Source organism: Ischnura elegans, chromosome 3 (assembly GCF_921293095.1).
Source record: "Ischnura elegans chromosome 3, ioIscEleg1.1, whole genome shotgun sequence".
Taxonomy (NCBI): domain Eukaryota; kingdom Metazoa; phylum Arthropoda; class Insecta; order Odonata; family Coenagrionidae; genus Ischnura; species Ischnura elegans.
In genome coordinates, this window is record NC_060248.1 from 69,188,158 (window position 1) to 69,215,736 (window position 27,579).

The following is a 27,579-nucleotide window of genomic DNA, read 5'->3' on the forward strand; positions in this document are numbered from 1 at the left end:
GCTTCATCGGTTTATCGGCGTAAGGATCAATGACGACGATTTTCCACAGTGGATAGAGAAGTAATGAAAGATTTAAGGCTTTCCCGGCGCATCGGTTGGATGAATTGTTCTCGGGTCAGATGGGACAGGTTGACCGAATGCCGAATAGCTCGAATAGTGCAGGCCTGCAAGCGATCGCGTAAACGAACTCTAAGTGGCCACCTCTGTGAGAACGAGCAAAAGATAGAGCACATCCTTATGTTCACCACTGTATTGCACGAATATTTCCGAATGTCTCTGACTCATTCAGAGACCAAACTGAGGCGGGCATCCGCATGACCGCCATGCAGTCTATAAGCAGAAAAGCATTTGCTCTATGGAAAATCCCTTCGAAGTTCTTGTAGCCGCTGCCGCCAACAAGCTTCTTTACATGTTCTTTACGAAGGTATTCTTCATCGCGGTAAAGGCAGAGAGCCGAACGCCGTATATAAGTTAAGGCGGCCAAGGAGCCAGAACAGGAAGATTTCTGGCTCTGCGTTCGCTTGCAGACCTCTGACGAATACTAGAATACCATCATGGACCAAAGGCAACATGGACCATCTAATCCGGTGTAATACCCGAGTGGAATTCATCGTAGTAGAAAAGAAGATGACGGATCGCAGTACAGAAAAATATGCCCTTTTTTGAAACTCTAAAATCGACGAATAAAAATATTTATGAACAAGGCCATTTAATTTTACCCGGCTTAATTATACACTTTAACGAATTTAAAGGTGTGAAACAAGACACTCCTGGAAAAAAAACAATTGAAATTGCGTAGTAAATCAGCACAAGTGGTCTATGCTCTCCGTGAAATATTTCTGCCGAAACAGCAGATCCTCCCACTTCCTTGTCCTCGACTCACGAAGTGAGGTGAGTGAGATAACAAGCCGTAAAGTGGCCCTGTCCCTATTTGCATAAATGACTCCCATGGCTTGCCTTTGTAACTCGCGCGTCCCGCACGCGGCCTTCCACGTTTTTCCCCACTAGCCCGCTCCCTCTCCGAGTGAAGCCATCGAGGGGGCACCCCTCCCGTTAAAAATTAGCCAAACTTCGTCACTGGCCGTCTCCCTCGGCCCCATCCCACTCTCCGCTTCTCTGCCAGCGCGTCCTCACACCACCGCGCCCGACCCGTCCCCAAACGAAGGGAGCTCTTCATCCCGATTACCGCACCCGATTTGCCTCGCACTCGCTTCTGTAATTCTTTTATCGCTTTAATTAGGAGAAGGGTGCAAGTGAGGGGAGGATGAAGAAGCAGGATGCGCGTTTTGTTCTTAATGAATGGCGTTCAAACTATCAAGCCTCTGAATTTATGGCCTTGGGGAAGAAGACTCAGAATGGATTCGCCGGGCAAAACTATAAAAAGAAACGTCAAGCGCTTTCAAGAATTTTTTTTCGGGAACTTAGGTTGAGAAGGGAGGTGTAGGAAGATTTTTTGCTGCTGGTAAATTTCGGCATGTCCTATTAGCGGGTTAATGTAAGAAAGGTTGCATTCCAAGGTATTAATGAAATAATCACATAGCAAATTCGTATCCCACCGCTGTCTTATACTAGTTCTTGGGTCATTTATAGATTATTGAAATGCGTTGTACTATTTGTTTAATTGCACGTATCTGCATTGAATGGGTGAAATGAACTACTAGACTCCAATCATTGGAGTATTTTAATTTATGCGATGAGTATGGCATAAAAACTATCATGTCTGATGAGGGGTGACGGATCTAAATTTTTTTGCGATACTCGTAAAATATTCGTGAAATTTCCATCATGTAAATATTATTATTGCTAAGGACATTTCGGTGTCTATCCGTGCCAATTTGTCCAGACAAATAATCCTCCAGGCTTCAAAGGCTTCAAGGGGAGACTCGTGAACAGCCAAAATTCTGACCCAGTGGAAAGCCTTGATAACATATTTGTAAAAGACGGAAGGGGATAGTGATGCAGAGAGGGAGATTTCGATAATCCTTTCGATGAATTGTGTGGAATAAGCTAGTGAAATAATTGTCTCAATGATATTGATTAACGCTTTATTACACTTCAGTGACAGCAATATTAACTCAATAAACATCGGAATAAAATTTAATTGCTGATCAGTTATGAGTGTCGGTTTCATGGAAACTTCCTATAGCTTAGTTACTTGGCAATTGTATACGAGGACTATCCAAAATATATGGTCCGTTCACTGTCTCCCGCACCCGTAGATTCTCTCAGTTTAGAGGGTGTGCTTTTCCTGTGCTTTTCCCTGGGCCTCCACGCACTTCGAGCATTTATTTTGAGAGAGTCTGAAGGCTTCATCCGGAATTTGAACACAGGGACCTTCAATCAGTGGCCAAGCTCTCTATCCAAAAAGCCTCCTCACTCTCACGGTCCTTATTGGAACTGAAAATACTCTAAAAATTGGCAGTTAATAAATGTGCAGTAGGTCGATCCTGAAGTAATTTCTACGAGTAATTTATTATTATATTATAACTCCTACCACACCTAAGGAAAAGCTTTTAGTATCAAATGAATAAAATTCTGGCACTAATTCATTGATACAGTCGCTCGCAAAGTAATACGTGAGCTTGTGGACATCTTCTTTGTGATGTTCTCGAGTTGCGCTCCAATGCACTCTTTAACTCTCTGGCTATTTCCATCGGCCCCATTAAATGATTATTAGGGAAGTAGTCGGTGCTTGGCGGGCTTCAAATTTAATTCTTTCCAAATATTTCGGCCCAAGGCCGGCTGGTTAGGGATGGAGCGGTGGAAAACCATCATGATATGGTGGTTATCATCGAATCGCCACTTAATTATTGATGCTCCAGGCTTTACATCGCTCAGAAATTTTAAAATATCTCCTTCAAAAGCATATCAAACCTGATGCATTTTTCATTTGAGTAATTACCGCATTAATATTACATGTTTATCACATAATATTTTTCTTTTACCTGATTTTACTACAAGGAATTTTAGTGGTGTTCGAGATGTAATAAATAGGAATTTGGTAGTTTTTTGAAAAAATATGAAATATTTATTTAACATTTCATGAGGCACCCAAACATATTCACTTTTTATCATTCTTACCATTTAGTCATTATATAGGTTACTCAGCCTGCTTTTTTATGACTTTTGCTTGAAAAATGCATCCCATTAAGGTTAACGCTTATGCATTTTGGATCTCGTATTGCTCAACGCCAAAATATATTATTATAAATGTCGGTACGTGTCAGACCGAAATGTTTTCTCATTTCAACTATTTTTCTCATTTAACCAAAGCTTTCTGATTTTCTTCCCCCACCACGTCAAAGCCGTGACTCATTGAAATGAGCGTAAAATTTGATGAAAAACACGTCATTATCCCGGTGATTTTTAAAAACCCATTACTCCATTGACTTCCGCCCTTTTTCGCGAACGTTGGAACGGGTGATCAGCGACGCGTGCTTCAATCGCCCAACGGAAAACGCGGCGTCAAATCACTTCATCCGTGAGTCTCACATCTTCGTATTCTCCATTCCCCACGCGCGCGTCCCAGCGGAAAATATTTCTGCCGAAATAAAAAAGAGCGCGTATCCATTGTTCGCATAGTCTAGTCATCTCTCTCTCCCTCTCTCTCTCTCAGCTTCCGTGGTTAAACAACTCCTCGATCCAGCGAGCAGCAAAGGATCCGTGAGGCGGCAGACAATGCACCCGTATGAAAATGGATTCATAAGCGTGCACGCGAATCCTGAAAGTCGCGTAAACATGCTGTCACAAATGGGGCTGAGCGCGTGAACCTCCGGTTCTTTCTCCCCTCTCGTGTTTTGCTCTGTTGATTTTGTACCCCTCACTACTTAGGCTTCCTCTATGTAACTGTCAATTGAAACCATAATCGTTGATTTGCCTTTGTTTGCCTGTTAAAAACTTAGGTGTAGAATTTTACGCCCGCCCGGAGAAACTCATAGCTCCTCGAAAAATACAGGGTGGAGAAACATTATGTCACGAAATTTTAAGCCTGAATAGCTGATGCCAGTAGGAATCAAAGTAAGTAATGATGTTTATGTCAAAAACGTACCGTTTTTAAACTACATAAACTTTGAGCAAAGCTCTCCGATTGACCGCGAGTTTGCCCTTGTTTTCTTGTTTTTCCTGCTGCCGGATGTTTCTGTAGTTTAAAAATATTGCGTTTTTGACCTAAATATCACAGTCATTTTGATTTCTGCTCGAATCAGTCACCTATGATTGAAATTTCGTGAGACAATCTTTCTCCACCTTGCATGATGTACAACTCCGATTGACACTCGACTATTGGCCCAAGGATATCTGAAGCATTTCATTTCACCTATCTATGAATAAACACTTTGACCAATGCTCTGAATAACTTCTGCTAAGTAGCGTGGCTTTACCGATACAATTAATACTTCAGAGATACAAATCGTGCTACGCATAGAGAAATTCTGACATGAGCTGTCCTCTATGGCACTATCCCCTGGTCTGGCATTTACTGTCTAGCTCTTCTAGTTAAACTCCATCGACTGAGGGCTAAAAAATAGGGATTTCTGTTATAAAAATTACATTTCAATGCCTTAATTTTTGTATGGATTAAATTATCCACATCCCCTGTGCCCTTCATCAACAATAGTCATCAATCCTAAGATTAGATTGGTGCTCAATTTAATCTTAGGATTGGTCTCAGCTCCCCAATCAATTCTTCCATAGGCTAATCTTTTAACGCCAACATAATTCTTCTGCTTTACGTCCTTCATCACCTGCTTAATGTATGCCATCCGTGTCATTCCTCTGCCGTTTTTCTCTTCCACCTATCCTTCAATGGTAGTTTCCATTAGACCAAATTGTCTCATGTGTTTCCCAGTTTAAATCTCCCGTCTGCCAGCCAAGGTTTTCAAAAGATTTCTCTCTTACTTTCCTTAGATGATTTATTTATTTATCTCAATTATCCCGAAAACAGCACAATGAGGCCTTTACATCGGGAATCTTAGCAATCAACAACGAACGATTAAATACACAACCATGTCCTGGAAATGGCAACCTATCCAGGCGGGACTCGAACCCGCGACCTTCAGTATGGTAGGCGAGGACTTATCCCCACCGCACTGAGGCCGGTTCTTACGGATTAATCACACAATCTATCTATTTGATCTACATTACTTCATTCAAATCCATCCATTTGATCCTCGAACAACTCATGCCCATATTTTTCTTTTGAACATCAATTTTCAGAATGGCAAAAAGTTTTTATTTTGCACGAAGTACAGCTCCTGCATAGTGCAGATATCTGCACAATGGATCCGAAAGTATTTATCCCGTAGTTAGGTTACCAGTCCAGGAGATTTTATTATTTCCGAAAGATGATTCGTAATGAGAATTCCAACGCCAACTTTAGAAGTAAATATTTAGAAGTAAGTATCTTAAAGTTTTTACAAATTTACAAAAAATTTTCAATGTAGGTATTTATAAGTTTTATATTTTATTAAACGCTAAAGTATTTGTTTTGAGCCATGAAGTCGCCAACCTACCTCAGTAAGTTTTCCCTATCTCTTTCAGGCCCGCCACTGCATATTATTTTGGGGTGATTTTTTCGGGTTTGCGTACCCTGGTGGAGTCTCCGTTTGGTACAGCCTCGTGCGATGGCTTCTCCAAGCGCAACTCATCCCCACATTGACCAGGATGAAGAATCGTCCATCACCACGGGAAGCTTCAGCGATTTCGCACTTGTGCTCCAACCATTCCACTCTCTTACCCCCTCACCATCTTACACCCCACCCTATTTCAACCCTCACGCCAAACCACGGCGTTCCCCCTCCCCCCTCTCATTTCCTTCTCCCCTTTATCCTGTCAATTCTTCTCTACCCCCCGCTCCCTCTCTCTGCGTCCCTTAAAAAATAAATAAATCTGAACCCGCCTTACCACCCATTCCCTCGGATCAGCGACCTCTTCTTCATTACTCAACCTTTCTCCGGAGCCAGCTCCCCTGACCCCACCTCCCCCTTTCTCACATCTCATTTCCAGGGGTTCCCTCCCCCTCTTCCCGCTTGAGCACACTCCTTGTAATGATGCGCCCGCAAGTTCATTCTCTTCCGTGGGCCGTAAAGCTTCCCTGCCGCTTGGATGGATGGTTGGCGAAACATACTCACTGGTGCGTCACAATCGCGGTAGTCGCGTCGCTAGTCACGCGTTCTCGCCAGGGCCTCCATAATCGTGGTGGTTTACCAGTCGCCGACTTGTTAGATAGGTATTAAAGATTGTATTGAAATGAACACATGCAATTTTCTACGATTATAAAATTTTATTTCCGACCTAGGTTGCGATATTACTGCGTCATCTTCAAAATACAAAATAGTAACATTATTACAAAATTGTACAACAATATTTTACCGTGAAGATTATGTAATAACATCATACCCTGGTCGGGAATAGAAACATAACCGTGGAAAATTGCACGTGCTTCTTTTAAAATGGAAAAATTCCACTCCATCATGCTTAGTTCTTCTGATTGTACGTATTAAAGATTGGTTTCCTTAGAAATATTTTTTGATCATCCGGATGACCGGCGCTGGAATCCTCATTCGGAATAATCATTTGGAAAGAATAGAATTTCCTGGAATGGTAAAAAATAGTACGAACTAAAGACTTTCGGGAATATTGTGCAGATCTCTACTCTATGCGGGATCCGTAACCCTCACTTGACTATTTTACGGTTCTTTATAGTGCCGGTCAGTAGTTTTAAATTGAATTTTTTCTTGCACTAGGAGTTGAAATATTGTTAAAGAGCGTATTTCTTCTCTGGACAATCAATGTGAATTTTTATTTACGGTGAGCAAGTTTAGGAATCTAGACGCGCATAAGATCTTAGTTTGGTCAATAGAGTGAAATATGTTTTTGTTAATTTTCTTTCTGTGTCAAAATGTTGGGCTAGAAAGACATCCTTAAAGAGGCATTTTTCGCTTCATGGCAGAGATTTGAGTGGTATTTATCGCTACCGGTAAATACTCTCCTTATTGGCGAATAATGCTGAATGATATTATGGCATAGGGGGACCTGCGATTGCATTGCTTCATTGCGGATGGATCTCTCAGATTCGGGCTGACCGTGCGCCCATTTTTCTGGTAAATAATCTTTCAATTTATTTCAGGTCAGGTGAACTTAAAATATAAAATAAGCACAGGAAGAATAGATCAAATGAATTGAAAGAATATAACATTTCAATTAATTATCGAGAGTTATCAATGCTAAAAATTATATAATTGTCGAATTTCCGCGGTATATTTACTAGACTCTCGAGCAAATACAAAGAGATTGTGTGCACTCTGCCAAAAGCAACAGAAAAACAGCTAGATTTATAGGCTATCTAAAAATTATTGAGAAATAATAATATTATAGCCATTTTGCCTTTATTCTTCGAATTTATGAAAGGAATGTATTTTCGATCTTGGATTGCAACTTGTTAACATACAAAGTCGTCATCCACTCCCTCATCGATTTGGAACACAAAATTACATCCAATTATTTCGATCAGCGTGTTTATTAGGTTCTGACTATCCAGTCAGTAATACGCGGTTACATTGATTCAATAAATCTAAGTACCGAAATAAAAGATAAATTATGAATTATCTGTCTATTAGCAACATATTTATAACATTTTTTACCACGTAAAATTATTTTTGCTATCTTAAAAAGTCGATCGACAACTTTTGCGCCGAATTTTGAGCTGGAATAGAACCAGAAAAGATAACTTCTATCTTCGTTGTAATTACATTTTATGTACCCCATCGGCAATATTTTTGGGAGCACGATTTCGTAAACCCATTCAATCAGTACTTTCAGATGATGGTCAAACAATAGTCCCAGTTAATAGTTATTACATACGTTATTATCAATATACATTACTCTTACTGGGAATGTTACATGTATACAGTTGGTACGTAATTAATTTCCTCAATAGAATATTTTTACCTCATTATGCATCGTAAGGGGAAGGGCTCCCTGATGTTATTGTAAATTACGCCATCGATAATGTGTATATACAGAAAGTAAAATGGTTATGTCTTCAATTTTTATTAATTGGTTCCGTGATCTATCCCCTAGCAGTCCCAATTATGACGAGAAGTTGGATTAAAGTGTTTACCCGCAAATTCCGTTGCCTTTAGACCATCATAATCAGAGTGCCTCTTGAAGTGACACACTTCTGTCCCCTTTCCCTGAGATTTTTCTCCCCGCTTTACTTGACAGGCCAATTGAATTTCTCACCCATGGGTTTTTCAACAATCCGCGTTCTTTTTCAGCCGCCGCCACGTGGCGTCTTCCGCTCCCACCGGACGGACTACAACCTCCCGGGACCCGAAGGCCGTGCTCCTCTGACCGCGTCCGGAGCACCTCTGCCCGCTTGGGGACCGACCCCCTCGCAACCCGGGAAGCGTATCTACAATGCCTCCGCCCCACTGCGGCGCGGCTGACGCAGAAAGCGTACCTCCGCGCCGGTTCCCCTCCCGCCCCCACCCCCGCCCCCGCACTCCCCTCCCCCAGGCCTCTCCCATTGGCGGAGCCCCGGGAAGGCCGATTGGTCCGCGACCACGCCTCGAGGCGGGGCGTGTGCGGCCCCACGCCCTCAGGGCCGGCCCCCTTCCCGCCACCCTCGCGGGACCAGGGTGTGGGGAGAGGCGGCATGCAGGGTCGGCCAGGGGTCTGGGGAGAAGTTTGGACTCCACTCCCCTCGGGGCCCTCGCTCCCCTCTCCACCTCGAAGCTCGGGGGCGGGGGCTGGTGGCGGTGGTGGGGGCGGCGAGAAGGATCCTTTTCTCTTTACGGAGATCGCTTTCGTGTCTCTTCTCTCTCTCTCAGCAGGGAAACCTCTCCATATCGAATTGTCCAGCCGTGGCGTGCGGGCGATGTCGTGAGGAGTTCGCTCTGGAGAGGGAAGCATTAGCACTAGTCTGTGGAATGCTGAGAGAGGAGGGAATAGCGAAGGTTAGATAGGGAAGACGAAACCAAGTCAAAAGGAAGATAACGTGAACTGTTTACTCTGCACCCTATTCGCATATTGCAGTTCTACATTGCGTAGATTGTTGCGCACATTGGGAGACGTATAGGTACGAAACGTGCAACATACGAACCCTCGTTCCCTTCTGGACATTTGACTGCAACGTCTACCACAACACCGGAGGGCCTCCGTCGGCGCAGCGGACTTACGCGCCCCCGTCGGGCGAACCCCCTCCACGGGGTGCACTGCTCGACTCCCGCTATCGCGGTGCGGCTCGGGAGGGTGAGATACGGTGGCGAGGAAGGGGGGAGACTGCGAGTTTTGGATCCGCCCCCAGCGGGGAAGTTGTGGAGGGGGCGAGGGCTGTGTTTGGCGCTGTTCCTCTTTGTGTGTGAGTGTGCGTTTTGTTCGGGGGAGAGGGTTGTATATCCCGGAGGCGAGAGCGGGATATAGAGTTGCGTGTGCCCCCCGCGGAGACGGACCCCACTCGTCAAACGCGCCGGAGCATACTGCCCGTCCCGTCGGCCGGCTCACAGTGTCGAAAACAAGGTGCCCCGGAGAGTGCGAGCACGAGACAAGCGCGGAGGACAACGCTTGAAGAGCACTTCAGCGAGAGAGGTTCGCACTGCCGTTCGTAGAGGCGGGCCTTCCCGCAACCGCGAGGCCGATTACGGTGAGACCAAAACAGTCTACAGAGGTCAAGAAAACGCGGACCATCAGCACGACGACGACGTCCAGCAGATCCTGCGGGAACGTCCGCGGTCTTTGGGACACGTCCCCCGGGGGCGGTGGAGCGCTTGGAGTGGCAGCCCCCGGAGAGGGTGGAGGAGGTAGTGGGAGGGTTTAAGGAGGAGACCAGAGGAAGTAGGTGGTGGGAGGCCCCCAGGGAAGCAAGGAGAAGAGGAGGAGGCTGGTAGCAGCGGAGGCGGAGGAGGTGGTGGAGGCCCCCACACAAAGCCTTCCGCGGTGGCTTCCCCGTGGTCATCCTCGCTGCCCCCGCCGCCCCTCCTCCCCCCGCCGCCCTACCCCTCCCCGCCCCCGTCCTCGCCGTACACCACCGCCTCGCCGTCGCCCTCCTCGTCGGCGAGGGCCTCCGTGTCGTCCGCGTCCTCCGCCCCCGGAGGCGTGGGCCCCCACGAGGACCACCTGGATCCCGCCGCGGCCGCCGCGGCCTGGGGCCGGAAGCTGTACCATCCACAGCACCACCACCCCCCGCCCCCGCCGCCCCCGCCGCCGCCCGCCCCCCACCACGCCCACCATCATCACCACCACCTTGCCGCGCACCACCACCACCACCTGCACCAGCAGCACCACCCGCAGGGCGGCGGGGGCAGGGGGGCCGCGGCCGCCGCCGCCGCCGCCGGACTCATGTTCGGCCTGGCGCCCGACGGTGTCGCGGCGGCATCCGCGGCGGCGGCGGCGGCTGCGGCGGCCGCCGCGGCGGGCCTCCACGGGGGCCGGGGGCCGCTCTCCGGGGGCCTCAAGGAGGAGCCGCCCCAGGGGCTGTCAGCGTCGCAGCTGGCGGCCGCGCGCTCCTGGATGCAACCTCCTGTCGTGGACCAAAGCAGGTGAGTCCCACTTTCTGTTTACACTCAATATATTACTATCAGTTATCATATGAAAATTTTTCCGGTTCAGCTATTTTTACACTACCTTATCAAATAAGAGAATTTCGAAATCCCATATTGTGTAATATAAGCAGTTATTGATGTGCAAAATTCCACGTCAAAGGATTTCCCTGCATGTTCTATTTTCCTTAGGTTGGATGTATATCTTCGATTTATACTGGCTATATGTCTGATATTTTACTCCATTTTAGAGTCATTCTTAACCATTTTATTTTCCTTGTACTTTTTAATCTCCTTGAAATTCGCTTTAAGTTTTTGTTTACTTAGAGGGAGATTAGTCAAAATCCGCTCTAACAGCAATGCTTTCATAGTTTCTTCGTTCAGTTATGATAGTGGGTAAAGAACCAGTACGTATTATTTAGTATTTCCCAATGTTTCGTGAACTAAGGTCTTTGTAACTATTCTTAAAATTGTTGTTGATCATCTATGAAATTAAATCCTTTTCATTGCGTAATTATGCAAACTCAATTTTCAAAACGAAGCTACAATCTTGAAATAGTAACTTTCTAAAATATATAGTATCAACATATGTAATTGTTACCAAATATACTTTCAAATTCTCTTTGAAATATGGCATATGTTCACTATTGAATAATAAATTAGGTTGTTTTGAACAATTGTCTAAGGAAATATTCTTCAAATTGGTCAACAATGTCTTGAAATCATGTTTTTAAGTACGTATTTTTACTTTATCTTGGGATACCTGAGTTCGTAGTCAGTGGCTAAGTTTTAATTTAGAGAAACAACTGTGTGAGGTCTGAAAGTGTAACGTCACTCTTACATTATGTTTCTTGCTATTGTGTCACAAAACGCAAAGATAACATTTCAACTGCTCGTTTAACTTTTAGTTTTAATTCTCTGAATTCCTTTTCGGCGTCAAATAAGTAGTCGGAGGTCCTAAAACATTTTACCAGTTTAGTCATATTACGGCTATCTTTCATTAGTGACGCGTCTCCGGTCTCTAAAAGTTTTATGGAAGCTGCTTTGAGTTATATTTTCTTAAATATTAGCTGAAGACTATCCGAGAGCGATATTGGTTTATGCACGAGGAATATTATTTTCTGTTGATCACCATTTCGAATCATGATAAAATAATCCCTGCACTCCATACTCTTTGAGAAAATATTCAGTCGCGGTATTTACTTGGAATTGAATTCTTTATTGACACACAAGAAATTTCAATTAACATGCTTACATGAAGTGTTGTTGTTACACCTGTTGGAGAATGTGTGGCTGCCAGTCCTATTTTTCGTCAAAAATTATGTCATAGTTCGATTGAGTTTTCGATAGCGTCGTTTGCACACTATACCCATAAGTCTCCATTACATAAGATTATATTTTAATCATATTTGAGGTTTTGTGACCAAATTGAGCCTCCTCTGGTCGTCGGACGGTAGATTTGTGTCTGTGGGAGCCCGGCGGCACGCTATCCTGTAACACGGCAACCTCACAGGGCATGCCGTGGCGCAGAACTTGGCGAGGGTCGCATACTAAGGGGAGCTTTGCGGTCGCACTTGGCGCTTGTATTTAGCGGGTTAAATGGCGTTATAAATATTTCAATAGTTTCCAAGCTTGTTTTCTTCTACTGTCGCAAAATCTTCGCTTGAATATACATTACTTTAACTGCGCTTCCCGCCAATGAAGTGAGATTGAAGATAGTCATCGGAATTGTATATATTCCTGAAAGAATACCAGTATTTTTTAAACTCTATATTACTCAAACGATCGTACCTGTTTAACAAAAGCTGTTCGTAACTCCATATGCTATAATTCCCAAAGAAAGCTTTCGATAATTAGTTGAAGCATGCTGTATTTTCCGCTATGCGCTCGTTCCCGTAGAAAAGATCAAACTTGTCGTGTTGAACTGTTTTTAAGTTCAATTTGTTTTCTCTGAAGAAATAATTTACTAATTGACATTAATTTCATAATCTAAATAGACTGTTGTGGTGATTAAAACGCTCGTAAGAGTCCTTTCAGCATATGGTAGTAGCAAACAATAATTCTAGACGGTCCTGAAAAACTCATGTAAGATGTAAATACTTTGTATGACATTGTAGAAAAATAGCGTCTAGTTATTTGGACAAAGCATTATTCGAAAATTAGTTTGAATATTCTCCGATTTCTTGTTTTTTTGTCATTTTTTTCTCTTACCATAGTGATTGTTTTGCATGCGCAAGAAATTTTTTTATGCCTTGCTGTATTTTTCTCAAGTTTTTCTCCAAATATTGATTTTTTTACTAATGGCATAAACATTATAAACTCTACTTTATAGTACAATTCAAATTGAAATATTTTATAAGTTTACCCATTTTGTTATCTGTCATTTACTGCTAGACTTCGTTTCGGACATTCGCTAATGGCATAAACATTATAAACTCTACTTTATAGCACAATTCAAATTGTAATATTCTTTAAGTTTGCCCATTTTTTTAAGCTTTTATTTGCTACTAGACTTCGTTTCTGTGATTGTCTATAACATTCAGAAATTACCCAATTCTATGTAATCCTTTCTTAACACTCAACGATGAATGGGATTATTTAAAAAAACAAATATTTCCTTTGAAATTTAAATCATTGAGACCCGACATTTCATTGTAATTTTTTATTACACTGTGAAAACCACTCCATGATCATGGGCTTCTGGCTAACTTGGCAATGTATTTATCAAATTGCTTTATTTGTAAGGCCCTGAATATTCATGTGCATTAGATAATTCATTAAATTTTGACTATTTACTCATTAAATTTTTACATTTTGAAATATTCCCACATAGGGTGATATATCATGAAAAATGTTCCTCATATCAGTAACTACCAACAATAAGGAAAACTCATCAAGAGAATATGCGGCCACCTTATGTGTAGAAAAACATACTTTAAACTATGCTCTCTTATTTTTCAGAATAATTACGAACTATACTTACACTTATGTTATATTTGTATTTCATGATAATCTCAGAAAGTTAGTACTTCGCCGTGACCGTATGGTTTATCTTAGTGTTAACTCGTAATATTCTTGCGTGAGTGTGGATTCGAGTAGATTTGTGCTTTATATGTCTTAGTATCCCTTCTAAAGCACTACATTCCTGAATTAAAAGGTTGATATCCACGCAGATTTAAGTACGGCAAAAGGATTTTACCGCATTGGAATTTATTCTCGAAACGACGTTGAGCCTTACGGAATTATTTTATTTTTAGGCTCTATATTCTGTGTCCATAAAAATGTATTTTTATAATTAAAAACGCTTATGAACTAAAAGGAAGTTAAGAGCTAAAAGGGTACTTAACGTTAGGAGTTGAAAATTAATATTCTTTTTCTCCATTATTGCTATAAAATCTATATTTTTATCCAATGGCTATCAATAAATCAGCGAAATATTTGAAGCTTGATTCTCTTTAAAAATACCGAAAATGTAACGTCAGTAGAATACTGTGACAAAATATATTTCTTATGCACATTCAAATTTTCTCAGATCTTGGTGGTGTAATTCTACTCCTAATCATAATAATGTGACAGAAATTTAGAAAATACATTTTTATTTACTACTGTTCAAAATAAATCATTTGGTACTTCATTTATATTCCATGTGTCCGCAGTTACCCATTGTCCATTTGGTGGAATTTTATGGAATTAGTTGTCTAAATATCACACGTATTTCTGTGGTGCAAATATTTGTTTCTACCATCCTTATACGCCAAATTATTTGCACTGCTTTATACTTATTTTACTTGACGCATGCATGCTAAATGCACTATATTCCCTTCGGGGGTCAGAAAAAGAAATCACTACAGTGGAATAAAATATTGGTGAGAAACGAACTCAAAGCTAAATCAGTATGATGTGAATTCCACATGTTTTCAAGTCTAAATTTCATTTTCATATAATTAAACGAACGAGATAATAATTTTACCCGTAGAACGACGCCAGCAGATGGTGACGCAATATGCTGATTGTCAACAGATCGGAATGACAAGGAAATGGGTGAATAAAGTGCCAAGCCTTAAACCTATTATCTTGAAATGGTGCAACTATGAATTATTATGAAACATCATATCATTTAGATAACAGCGAAATGTTACTCGAAGAATAATTTTCGAATGCTTCAAGCTTTTCTCGATCTGAGAGTTTTATAGCTCAAATAAGGCAAGTACCTTAAAACGCTTAGGAGAGTTGAAAATACCAAAAGAATTCCTGACTGACTTGAATTTAATTATCCTTGGATTAAAGACCATGTATGAGACGCTGAAGTATTTGTACAATCACAGTTCGGCGGCAGCAACCTAGCTACATAACTCAAATGTCAAATTTATTAATAATGGTCTACAAATTAATTTGAGCGTTGCGATGTATTTTGAAATCTTCAAGCTTAGCGATTTTAAAAGTTGTTGTGGTAAGAACAAGATTTGATGCCTTGATTATTTGCAGTTATGACTTACCTCCCACATTATGTTTCGCATTCTTTTTACCCTATGAGTTTATTCCTCAAGTTAACACATTAATATTTACCATTCTTGTTGAGAATCTTCGCCAGAAAACTGAAACGAGTGATTCGGTTTTGGGAGCTGCACGGTGCTCTTCTTCTGGTCATTAATAAAACTTATTTGATAAAATAATCTTGCGGCTATTGCGTTTGATTTAGTGCTTCCATTTTGCAATGAAGCCTATCTATCAGCGTAAATGACTGCATGCTTCTGTCTCCTAATTCGTCCTGATTCTTTGCCCAGCCCCTCTAGAAACATTCTCATAGTTTGAGGGGGGCTCGTGAAAAGATTAATTGCAACTCATCAGCCACTGAACCAAATGGTGATGGCACTATTTTCTGGCATCCTTCACAAGTGCACCACTTTGCGTAAAATAGCAGCATTTAGAGAACCAAGATCAAAGAAAAATCTGAAGAGAGAATGGAAAGAAGTGGAATGTGTTTTGATGGCTTAGTATATTTCTTCGTTGTTTACCCACCTCCATCATCCTCACTACAACTATTTCTCAACCATTAAAAAAACTTGGAGAAAGATGCCACTTGTCGACCTTTGCAACGTATCCCTGACGCCGTCCGTGTTTGACAGTTTTCCATAGTGGACTCGCCATTATTTTCCCTCCGGTCGTGACCGATACACGGAAAAGAATCGAGCAGATGTCCACCGACCTGCGACAGCGGTGTGGCGTACAAAAACACGGGCAACTCATCCTTTCCCTGTCTTTTGTGCGGATGACGAGGGGGGAGAGACAGACGGAGCTAAAGAGGGAGAGAGAAGCTTTTGAGATTCCAAAACTCCCCCGATTAGTTTTGCGCCGACCGTTTTGTGTTTTGGGAGGTCTCCGGAGTTAACCATTTCGCAGAAGAGGAGCGTCCGTGTGTGCTGTTTGGCGCCGTGTTACGTTTTTGGCAGGGGAGAGGAGGAGGGCGGTCTTGTTGAGGGATGAGTGGGCTTCCGTGGGGGGGGGGGGGGCTAGAAGAGGTGTTGCGAGGGAGTTGGTGGTGGTGGGTGGAACAGTTGGCAGTTAGTCGGGAGGGTAAGGGAAGAGGCGTTGAAACGGTCTCGGCGAGGCGGGTGGGTTGTTGAGGCTCGCACAGTCGGGGTTTGGAAGGGAGGCGGGCGTGGTGGTGGTAGCGAGCTGGGCGCGCGGAGAGAGAAGGACGGCGAGAGAATAATTAATGAAGCGGAGAACGAGGGTGTTGTGGGAGGCAGAAGAAGGGAGAGAGAGAGAGGATAGGAGTGGGGAGAGGAGGTGGGAATTGGCGAGGAAGGAGAATGGGGAATGGAGGAGAAGAAGATGAGGAGGAGGACTAGGGAGTTCTCTTTTTGCCTCTCGTTTGCTGTCGTCGTCTTCTTCTACTTCTTCTTTCTCCGGACCGCGGGAGGGAGCTAAGATCGATCCAAGGTGTAGTTTTTCCGGGTAATTCTACAAAGAATCGTCTTTCATTTGGTAGAATGTATGCGCAAAAAATCATTGCAGAGAAGCATTTGAGTTCACTAGTGCGATGCCTGTTTTTTCATCGATGTCAACTTGTGTAAGAAATATTAAGAAATTAAAAGTATTAAATTAAGTTCAAACAATGTGTACAAACTCTTGAGTCTAACCATTATTACCGAGGCCATTCACAACAGTAGGATTTGTTGATGGCTTGAGATAGCTGTATACAATCTACGTTTTTTCAATTTATTAGATAATCCAGTAAATTCGCCGGTGTTGGATTGATGTTTGTAAAAGGCGTTCTGTAGACGCTACCGTTTAACTTCCATGATACTAATAACTTGATCTTCTCTCAAAATAGTATTTATTTGAATCATAATGCGCTAACTGCTGTATCAGCCCAATACCAGCCGCTGTCTATAACGCTCATAGCCGTTGCTCGAAAAAATGTTATTGTTATAAAGCTATGTATATATAAAATTATGTATTGCTAAAGTTATACAAAGTCGAAAAAAATTTTAAGAATTCCAATTTTTTCGACGGTAAGGCAAAGGTTGGCAAACGATAATAAATTGGAAATGTGCTTGTAATTTTTGAACTGTGTCGGAATGGAATTGAAATCCATTTAGCGAGAGTTTGAGTTGGAGTTTTAGGCCCGAATTTAAACACCAGTGGTTTAAAGCTGTGTGGAGGACACTGCTAACACAGCACTATGTCTACCGTGTACGTCCACTTATGCCTTAAGTGGGATTAAATTCTTGGGTATCTTTCGTCAAGAATAGCCTATGATCAACGCTAATTTCGTATCATTATTCCTTCAGTCTTTTTTCTCAGTGATGTAAATGGCTTCATTTGTCAGGCGTTTAAATGGAAACTTTATTATGTAGCAAAACTGAAAAAATTAACCGCAATTATCAAAAATATGAACACTTACAATAAACTCATATTTCAAGTGCAGTTCTCAAATATGATGAAAAATAAACCGGATAAATTGAAAATTTCATTCAATAATAAAAGGGGAGAAGAAACATTGCCAATTGTGGAATGAAGAACGCATAATTTTAAAAGGCAATCGCTTCGTATTGTTATGACGGGTGAAGTAAGAACATGAGTTTGAGAATCGAAAGGTAATCGTAAAGTAAAACTGAAAAATTCAACGGCAATAACAAAAATTATTTTATAAATCCAATTAATCATATTATAATATCGTTGTCAGTCAAAAACGTAAATTATTAATTGATCAAGTTATTATGACTTTCCTGCATTAAGATTGCCTCTCTTTTCGCTTTACCGCTTTACGATGCGGTAGGCGTTTTAACATAGATTTGAGGTCCAGTTATTGTTTTTTTTTTCTCCTCTTTTTCCTCTCATCTGTTCATGGAAATGATGATTAATGCCTTTTTCTCCTTTTTCTTCTCCGAAGCTTAAGTATCTCTCATTCGCACCGCGTAGGAAGGAAGGGGTACTTTGGAAGATTTATTGTGGATCTCCTCTTGTGGGTTTCCGGCTTGGAGGGAGTGAATGCTCATTTGTATTCAATTCGTTCGATTTTAAGGATGCCTCTTCCCGTTATTCATTGTGAAAAGGTTGTTTGCCTTTAACATACCTGTTTATTACATTCACATTGCCACCTTCCGTTGTACAAAAGTGTGTTAATTTCCCAATAAACAAGTGAAGTATCGCTAACATAAAAGATGGCTGCGTTGCGGTAATTAATAAATGCGATTATCACATATTTTCAATGCACAAAATCCTCATATTTACCCGGACGCATTTTCAAAGATTTTTCTCAAGATGTGTGAACGGTTTATAACTTATATTTTTATTCTAAAACATGGCTATTTGTTAAGAGAATATTATTCTAGTGTGTTTTGGAAATATCGCCCAGAAACCAACGCATTAAAAGCATTTGTTTTTACCTCTCGTCTCTTTTTCAAGTAATTTTACCGCAGAATATTTTTATTATTTATGTGTAAGTTCTATTTTAATGTCAGAAATTAATTCCTTTGGCAATGTTGTCGCGTATTTTCCTATAATTTCTGTGAAGTGTACATGAATTGTAAGAGCAATCACTTTACTAAAGTAGTAACGTTCTATTTTGCATTTGAATGACTGCCAGAAAAAGTCAGTTGAATGGGATGACGATTTTATAAATTATTTCAATACTTTTCGAATTGAATCTTATATATCTCTTTGATTATTCTGTGACACCTACAACGTTAACGTAACTTTATTTTATCACAGTCGTAAAGTTTAGTCAAAAGCTGTATCGTTTTACTTCTGGAGGGATTCATGAAAATATCTAGAAATCAGGCGTGCAAGGTAACAATAGGCACATCAAGTTATAAAAGGGAGCTCTTTCACACTGAAATTCCTTTTTTCATACAGTTATCAAGCATTTACAGCATTGTTCTGTTCTCAATGGATATTAAGGCAGTTCGTGCGAACCAGTGTCTCACAAAAAAAGTTTCTAAAGGGCACCCCTTGCGATTTTCCGCTCCTTTGTAATAAATGTAGGAGAGGATAATTATGCATATTTGATAATTTTCTTGATCTAATAGTACCATTTTAATTGATAATGGGGGGTAAACTTTGCCTAAAATAATAAAGAGTAGAGAGGCATAAAGCTGTGAGTCGAAGAATCCAGAACCTTACTTAGACGAAGATCAAGAAAACCCAAAACTGATTCAATGCCGTAGATTAGACGCCACGGATTTTTAAGCGCATATTTTTTTGTATGACTAACTCATATTACAAATTTTGTTAACAGATATGGTGAAAAATTGGCCAGTTAAGTTGAAAATTGCATTCAGCTACTAAGAGAAAAAGAGACCAACTGTAGAATGAGGAACGCATTCTTCGAAAAGGCCATTGGTTCGTGTTGCTCCATGAGTTCGAGAGCGAATTTCACATTGCGGAACCAGTCTCGTTTCAGCGGCGAAGCAAGGAAAAGAATGAAATGGTATGAAACTCGAGACAAAGAGGAAGAAAACCCAACTCTGGTCCAAAGCCGTAGAGTAAACGCTACGCACATTAAGCGCTACTTTTTTTGTAAAATGAACTCATGTTTAAAGTTCAGCTCTCAAATATCATGAAAAATAAACCAGATAAGATGAAATTTGCATTCAGTATCAAAGGAGAAAAGAGACATTACCAATTGTGGAGTGAAGAACGGCAATTGGTTCGTGTTGCTTTGACGGGTGGAGAAAGAACATGAGTTTGAGAGCGAATTTGACAACGTGGAACCAGTCTCGTTGCACCATCATCACCAGCGAAGCAAGGAAAAGGATGGAAATGGTGGGAAACACGAGAGGGATCTTCGGAATGGCTATTTCGTCGCGTTCCTCTTCCCCGCACCGTCCTCCTCGCTCCAATGTCCAAAAAAGCTCGTCGCACCCCGAAACGAGTCGTCCGCCGCTGCCGCCGCTGCCCCCCATCAGAATAACGGGCGGGATAACCTCTTGATAGGCTGTATAACATGCGCGGAGCACGCTCTCGAATGATCGCCAATAATTTTCACCTGCATTAGTCAATGAGTTACGACCCAGTGGGGCTGTGCTCAGTGTGTGTGTAGGTGGAGTGGGCGATCCGACGGCGGCGGGGAGAACTCGATAGGTTGGAGGGAGTGAAGTTACGGTCGCAGGGTGAGTTAAACCAATGGCGTAGGGTTTGGGGCGCTTGACCAAGGTGGTCCTTTCCTAGAGACTGCAACATCCCTAATAATCCATGATAAAACATGAACAACAAATGGTAGATTACACATTTTAATATAAGACTCCACTATCGGCCATGGTTTCGACACTCTATGTCACCTTCAAGGTGAAAATTACATTCTTGCCAGCTATAAAAAATCAAATGGCAAAGCCTTAAGTGAATCACAATAATGGTATGACTTATTACTACAGAAAAGTATGAGGTAAATGGTTTAAATCTATTTTCTTCGACAGCATCTATTAAGTCAATGCTATAGAGTGTTGCACAGTAAAATAAATGCTGGTGAAAAAATAAATTTAGGATGTAAATGAAATAGTGAAGAAACCATGGTTGGAAGCGGAGGTATATATTAAAGTATGGAAACTACCATTTGTCGTTTATATTTTATCATGAATTTAACGCATTTCCACCACGTCAAGTCTAAAACTATTCCATACACCCCTTGTAGTACTAGAGGGGAATAGAGAAGATTAAAAATCCGAAATTCAAATATATATTACACATTTTTTTGCCACGTTAAAGTTTGACTTAAGTAATTTTTCTTTGTCTAATTCCTTTACTTGTTAGATAAAAAATTGATTATAACTCTGATTATTATCAGTATTATTTTTTTCGACGGGCAATATTCTGTAGCATTGGCTATATTAATTTTCCCAAAATAAATAGATTATTATCATTTATACATACTTTTTCTATAAATATATAATACCGTTGTTATTATGCACATAAAATTTGGCTAATTGATTCGTTTTACAGCTTGCAAGAATGTAAATTTTGAAGGAAATCCTATTGGAGAATAATAATTTCTTAGTTCCATCACTCATTTTTATAGTGATACAGTGTTACTTGCGTGGCGGGTGGTGTTTCGGGGGACGGTTATTGGTGCAGCAACATGCCAAGAAGCTGCATGTGGCCACTATAATTACTTGGTAAGTCACATCTGAGGGTCAATGGGCTTATCCCGATTACCTCTCCGCGAAAATTATTGTTAGACTTGGTTACCTGAGCTATTTGGATTTTCTCGAAATGTATCTAGTTCTCCATCCTCCGGAAATGGAAACTTAGTGTACATCATCGTGTGAAACCCCCATTCTCCGCTCCCTCGGCCTTTTTCCTACGATTCTCTTCGTTTCAAAGCCCTTTTGGTTAGCCCTTTTGGTTCGAAACCCAGGTAGGGGGTCGACAAGGCTTCAGGCCACTCCAATCCGACCCGCGCGACACATGGCGCATGTACTCGAAAAACATTTCGAGGACGCAACTTCTCTTCCGTCAGGACGTAGGTGTACATACCACCTCTTCCGTGGGGGGGCACTGTCCCCTTCTCCTCCCCGATCGCCTCGTCCGGTCCTCCCCGCCCCGAGCCATTGTCGGACGGACCGTGGTCCACCCGCACCTCTCCGTGAAACCCATCCGCTTCATATATCCCATCCCACTTAAATCGTCCGTCTCCCCTTCCGGTCGCCAACGTCGGCCTGTCGCAGGTGCATCACCATCACAGCCGTTCCCGCGTTTTATTGCCGATTATCGATACCCTTTTTCCCTCTTTCATTCGCCTTTTTTCTGTCCTCGTTCCCTCTCCGTTCTATTTTATTTCCTCGTCTCCCACTTCATTTACGCCGTCTCTTCGCCGCCAATTTGTTTATCTCCTCCGGTTCCCGATCCTGTCCGCCCGTTACGTATCCTGTCCGCCCGTTACGTATCCTTTCCACGGCCCGGCTTCCACATTCCCGTTCAATGGATCGTGTGGATCGACTGGAGATAGACGAAATTGACCCGGTTGGGGATTAATTGATAGCAGCTTAGCGAGCCACCATAGGCGTCCCTTCATAATTTCCTCTCTAGTCTTTCATTTAGTCTCTCCCTTAGGGCACCTGCTGTCCATGCTAGGCTTCCTCTTGCAACCCCATCGCTCGATGCTCTTTTCATAAATTATCTTCAAAAACAATGTACAAAGGTGTATGACTGGAGGGGTATTTTTAACCGGTTTGCCACGACACTAACTGGCTTTATTTCCCTCCGTTACTCATCTCCCCGTTCACCAATTACCGCCTCTTAAAAATACTTGGAAATCAGATACGTAACCTCTTTATCCCCTTATTACCAGCTTAGCTTTCAATGGATAATTTATTGACCTGTCTGGTACGTAAAGCATGTAGCTATAGGATATTTGTCATAACAGTGTCATTTACGGTGTCCTTCCATGGAAGATAATGACTACTAAGAAGCAGCTTATTCCTGCTCTTCGAGCAGTAGGTTTATTTAATATTTTTTTTATTTTTTATTTTTTTCACATTCACTCTAATTACAAGGATATGATTACTTTTATTCAGGAAAATCCTAGGAGGTTATTCTATTAATTTCATCTTAATCTACATTAGATCATCATATGGTATAATTACTTGAATTGATAACAGATATATTTTTAATTTATTCAGCCACTGCTGTTAAGTATATAGGAAGTCTGCAAAATAGTTTTATTGTTTTCTAAGTTTAAGTGAGTTCTAGAGACTTGATATTTTTTGGTGTACATGCCCTGGTCTTCGTCTTTTAGATGAAAATCATCAGTAGCAAAAGTAATTAGGGAGAAGGAAATAGCTACATCAAGTAGGTTTCTTCCATTAAAATTTAATAGTTCTTGGTCCTCATCATATCGCCCTATAATTATTTTTCATTCTCCATATCTACATCCATGCCTCACTCATCCTTTTTAGCAGGCGTAATTTTAAACTCTCCCACCACTGTAAGAGGGTCGAGCTGCACGACTAGGGCAAATAAAGAGAACAATGAAGACTTCAAACGCTTGTTTCCTGCAAATTGCAAGGGCGGGATGTTCTTTGTCTTCACATTATCTTATCTCACGCTCCGTGTCCTACTCTGCTGGCCGCGTAACGTTCCCGCTCAATGTGCATTAGACCGCGTCGTTCAACTACTTTCAATCTGCACTGCTTTGTCCCCTATTCGCTCCTTTCATCCCCCGACTCGAGTATCTCCTCTCCAAACTATCACTCACCGGCCCACTTGTCCATCTCATCCTCTGGGACACTTTCCCGGGACATGATGCCCTCACTAACTCTTCCTCGAACATCAATATGTCCAGTTTTACAGTTACATGGTGAGGATGAAGGGTCTCCGTTTATTTTTTTGTCAACTTATTTCATTTTTTTCTCTTTGTCCCGATAGCCTATATGCCTTAACCGAAACCCAACCCTCACCCATCCAATCCCATAAGTCGAAAAGTGGAGTGATTTCACTTAACTCGGGCGAATTGCTTTAATCCATTTATGGAGTTATGATCCGCAACGGTGGATTTCCCAAACTGCCGCGTTCCTTCCGCTTCAGATTTACTGCCGGCATACATTCCGGCCGTGTGCGTGCATGAGGGTAGGCGAGCAATGATTTTGCCGATTGGGGTGGGGGTAGAGCAGATTGCCCGTGACGAGTTTTTGTTTACTCTTTTGAAATTTTGAGGTGAAGTACTGACACGGGTTACGCTTTGAGAGTGCGGTTATTGGTGCAGCAGCATGTCACGAATCTGCATGTACCCATTAGGTCATATCTTAAGGCCTATCGGCTTATCCCGATAGTCTCTCCGCGAAAATTATGGTTACACTTGGTTATCTTAGCTATTGAATTTTCTTGGGAATCATCTAGTTTTTCAATAACCTTAATAAGATTCCACGAATATCTCTTCCAAAGTCTCAATTAACCAGACCTGGTATTCCATAAGGTACTTTGCAGCACTTTTTGAAATATGTTGCTATACCTCCTGCGTTGATAACGAAGTTTTTGCAAGAGCATCTCCTCATAAATAGGATTGCAATAATTAACATGGAAAACCAAGCCTGATCAAATTAATCATACTATTCATTGCACGACTATTAATTTCCATTTTTTCTACTAAACACCACCAACAAACTCGATACACTTATCGATAAAATGCTACGATTGTGTCTTCGTCAGCCAATGCTCAATAATTTGATTGTAAAAAATTTCGAAAGAGATCTGCGTATTTATTGTAGAAGCAATTACTGCTGATATGGATTTTTATTTCCAAGGCTGTGCTGTATATTTATCTTTATGACGATTATTACATTAAAAGATGAATGCACCTTTATTCATAAATAAAGTGGCTGTAGTTATTATCACTCTCCCCTAATCTCATCGAGTTGGCTCGCCTACCCTATAGTTGATCTTCCAATTTACGACAGTGGAAAAAGATAGTCGACGGCAGGGTAGGGATGAGTATATGTATAGTGGGGAAAAGGGGACTAAATACTGCTAAAAAGGGTAGGACGTGTGCTGAGACGATGGTGGGAAATGTGGAGAGGGAAGACAGGAAGATGAAGTGGGAAACGAAGCAACCAGCAAGAGTTCCAAATGGGGCGAAAAAAAGGTTTAGGTTTTATCTGTGGAGAAGAATCGGGGTGGCCTGGCGATTATCCGTTCGGCACCAATAATAAATTCGTTATAAGGTTGTATATTTTATTTTGGGATCTGAAAAGAGAGAGAAGGAAAGGAAAAAGAATGACGTTGTATAGGTGGACGAATTGGTGAGGCAACAACCGAAAATTGGGATAAGGCTTTCATCAGAGCGCCTTTTTACCAGCACACTTATAAACTCTCGCACAGCCGTGGTAATGCATGGATATTTAGGACTCTATAAATACACCCTTACAATTTTCTCGAGTGTATACTCAAAATCGATAAGTACTAGAATATTTTGATTGATTATTACTAATTATTTTATGGCAGACTAATACGTATAATGAAGCAGTAAGAAGTAAAGCATATAGTATTTTGAGAGGGGTGCTTGCTATTCGCCAATAACTTTCTTCATTTCAAAAAAGTTAGCAAAAAGTCTTTATGTCAACTTTCTACGACAAGTTTTAATTTTTTTACTCTACGATACATGAATATAATTAAAGAGTTGCTAAAAAAATGGACAGTTTGAGGCATGACTTCGTGAAACAATCTTCTTACAAAAAAAGACTTCATGCCTAAAAAGACTTCTTGCAAAGAATATCAGCATAAAAAGTTGCCGTTATTTACAACTCTTAAAATCATAAATGCGCCCTGAATTATATTTCAATATTTTACCAAGTTATGTCCCATAATTGTAAACCCGATGCTCTAGGTATTTATGCCCGTCCCATTTCACCTGTGGTCCAACAGTGGCTCTTTTCATCGGGATGTCTGCGAGGGCAAGGATGGGTCGACTCAAGGTGAGATGGAAGGGCAAAAAGTTCAACCGGGCGACCGGAAGGTCCACTCGGTGAGGGCGTTAATCTTGTCCTCGTGAAAATATGGAGCCGATCGAGAGCCGAGAGTTAGATAAAGGGTTAGGTAGTCGGGGTTGGGACGGCGCGACGGAGGGAGGGAGAAAGAGGTGAGTGGGGAGGCTCGTTTGTGCTCTGCTCAAGTGTGCGTGTGGGCGCGTGATTGAGAGTTTAAGCGTCGACGAGGGAGGCCGTGCTCTCGTGTTTGTGTTCATGCACTCCCGGACACCAGGGGGCGTCAGGGACGGGGGTGACAACTGCGTCACACCACCACCAGTGTAAACATGACAGCAAAATTTTCGATGAACACTTGGGCATAGACGATCTTTGGGGGGAGGGAGCTACCGGAGCACGTGACCCCCCAGACACTTCAAAAAAATAGACGAGATTTTTAATGCAAATGTTATAAAATTTTAATATAAAATATATAAATATTTAAATATTAATAACTTTTCTATTTTGTAAAATTATGAGTATATTTCGTGGATTATTGTTGCATGTAGTTTTTAATCCCAAAGATGAGGAGACCGTTTGGTTGTCAGACACTGATGCCCCCCCCAGAAAGAAATCCTGGATCCGCCCTTGTACTTAGGTATTGTTGGCAGTGATTCTTCCGGCATGCCTTCCTCGTTCATCCATTTGTCCAGAAAAATGGGTTTTGGCGGAAGGACAGGGCCTTTTAAGCGGTAAGTAAAGTACGCGGCCGCGTAGGGCGCCAAGCAAAAGGGGAAGTCTAAGTACTCAGTCCAATATGTATGTATATAATTGGTTTTTTAAACTCTAAAAGTATCACAATGAATATATATGAACAAGCAATTTATGATTTCACGCTAACGTTTAAGTCTCCACCCTTATTCATAAAGTATTTGCATTTATTTTTTAAATATATCCACAAAGAATCCCTTCTACCGCTGAGGTTATCTTTGAGGGGGGGGGGCGAATGTTGCTCGCTTATACTATTAAAAATGTCTAGAACCGGCCCTGCGGAAGGAAACGGGAAGAATCACTGCCTACAGTCAAAATCTCCGTGGAAACCAACATGGAAACTTGGGTATTGTGATGGACTTATGGTAAAAGTGTTTTCCTACTGATCGCTGGGTCCCGAGTTCAAATCCGCGGAAAGCCTGTGGACACCCTAAAAATTCTCGCGGTGTGTAGTGAGGCGTTGAAATAAACCGGTCCCTTAGTCTAAATTTATTAAATTCGTACATCAGTCACCTAGTCCAGGTTGAGCTTTGCCCTCGATAATTTTACCAAAATAGTTTTCTTCTAGCATTCTGGGTTAAAGAAATTAAATACTTTGAGTGCTAACTGCGATGTATATGAATAAAAAGTATAATCATCACCATCTCCGTGCCTCTGCCCGAACGTTGTTTTGTATGGCTTATATAGGTGGTTTTGAAGGTTTACACGAAATATACTCTCAGCTTTATCAAAGTTATCTGTCCTCGCGTTTCATGGAGTTTGTGAATCATTTATCCGCGATTTAAAATAATCACTGTACGACACTCGAAATATCTTAAATATACTTACCGACGAACAGCATTCTTAAGTTTTTCCCTCTACGCCCGGTATGTTTGCCCCCCCCCCCCTCCCACGCTGAGGGGTTCATCCACATAAGTACACGTGTGCGTGTAGATGGATTTGCGTCCTCGCTCCGTTCATCCCCATCCCCATCCCCCATCTACCGTTCAAAGCAGAGGGTTTTGATAATGGCACCCGTGTGGCGTCCTCTGTTACTGGTCCGGCCCGAGAAATCTGTTTCATATCGACAATAAATCCCTTTGCGAAAAAGGGGGAAATGGCGGACTGTGGGTTTTCGGGGTGGGTGGGTAGGGCGGGGTGGAGTTAGCAAGTGAATGAGTGCTCCCAGGTGAGCGCGAGCCGGAGAGGAGCGATGGATGGACGGGAAGGGATGAGGTAAATGAGCGCTATTGCGGGGAAGGGGTTTTGGGTGTTTGTTCGGCAGCATTTGTTTTTTTTTCGACCAGGGAAGGGATGTTGTGTTCGTTTGGGTGGATAGCACAATGCTCTAGGAATTCGGGGAGACGGATTACCGTTGGGTGGTGGAGGGG

The 27,579-nt window shown here is 41.9% G+C and overlaps 1 protein-coding gene across 1 annotated transcript in view; it reads left to right on the forward strand.

Annotated features, from left to right (window-relative positions):
• The first annotated feature begins 5,492 nt into the window (after positions 1-5,492).
• Positions 5,493-27,579, forward strand: part of LOC124155201 (transcription factor COE1-A) — a 245,334-nt gene continuing 223,247 nt past the window's right edge. Inside the window, exons 1-4 of the mRNA XM_046528919.1 lie at positions 5,493-5,514; positions 8,277-8,883; positions 9,080-9,361; positions 9,825-10,538. Of these exons, the coding sequence (XP_046384875.1) occupies positions 5,493-5,514; positions 8,277-8,883; positions 9,080-9,361; positions 9,825-10,538 (1,625 nt within the window). The remainder of the gene's footprint in view (positions 5,515-8,276; positions 8,884-9,079; positions 9,362-9,824; positions 10,539-27,579) is intronic.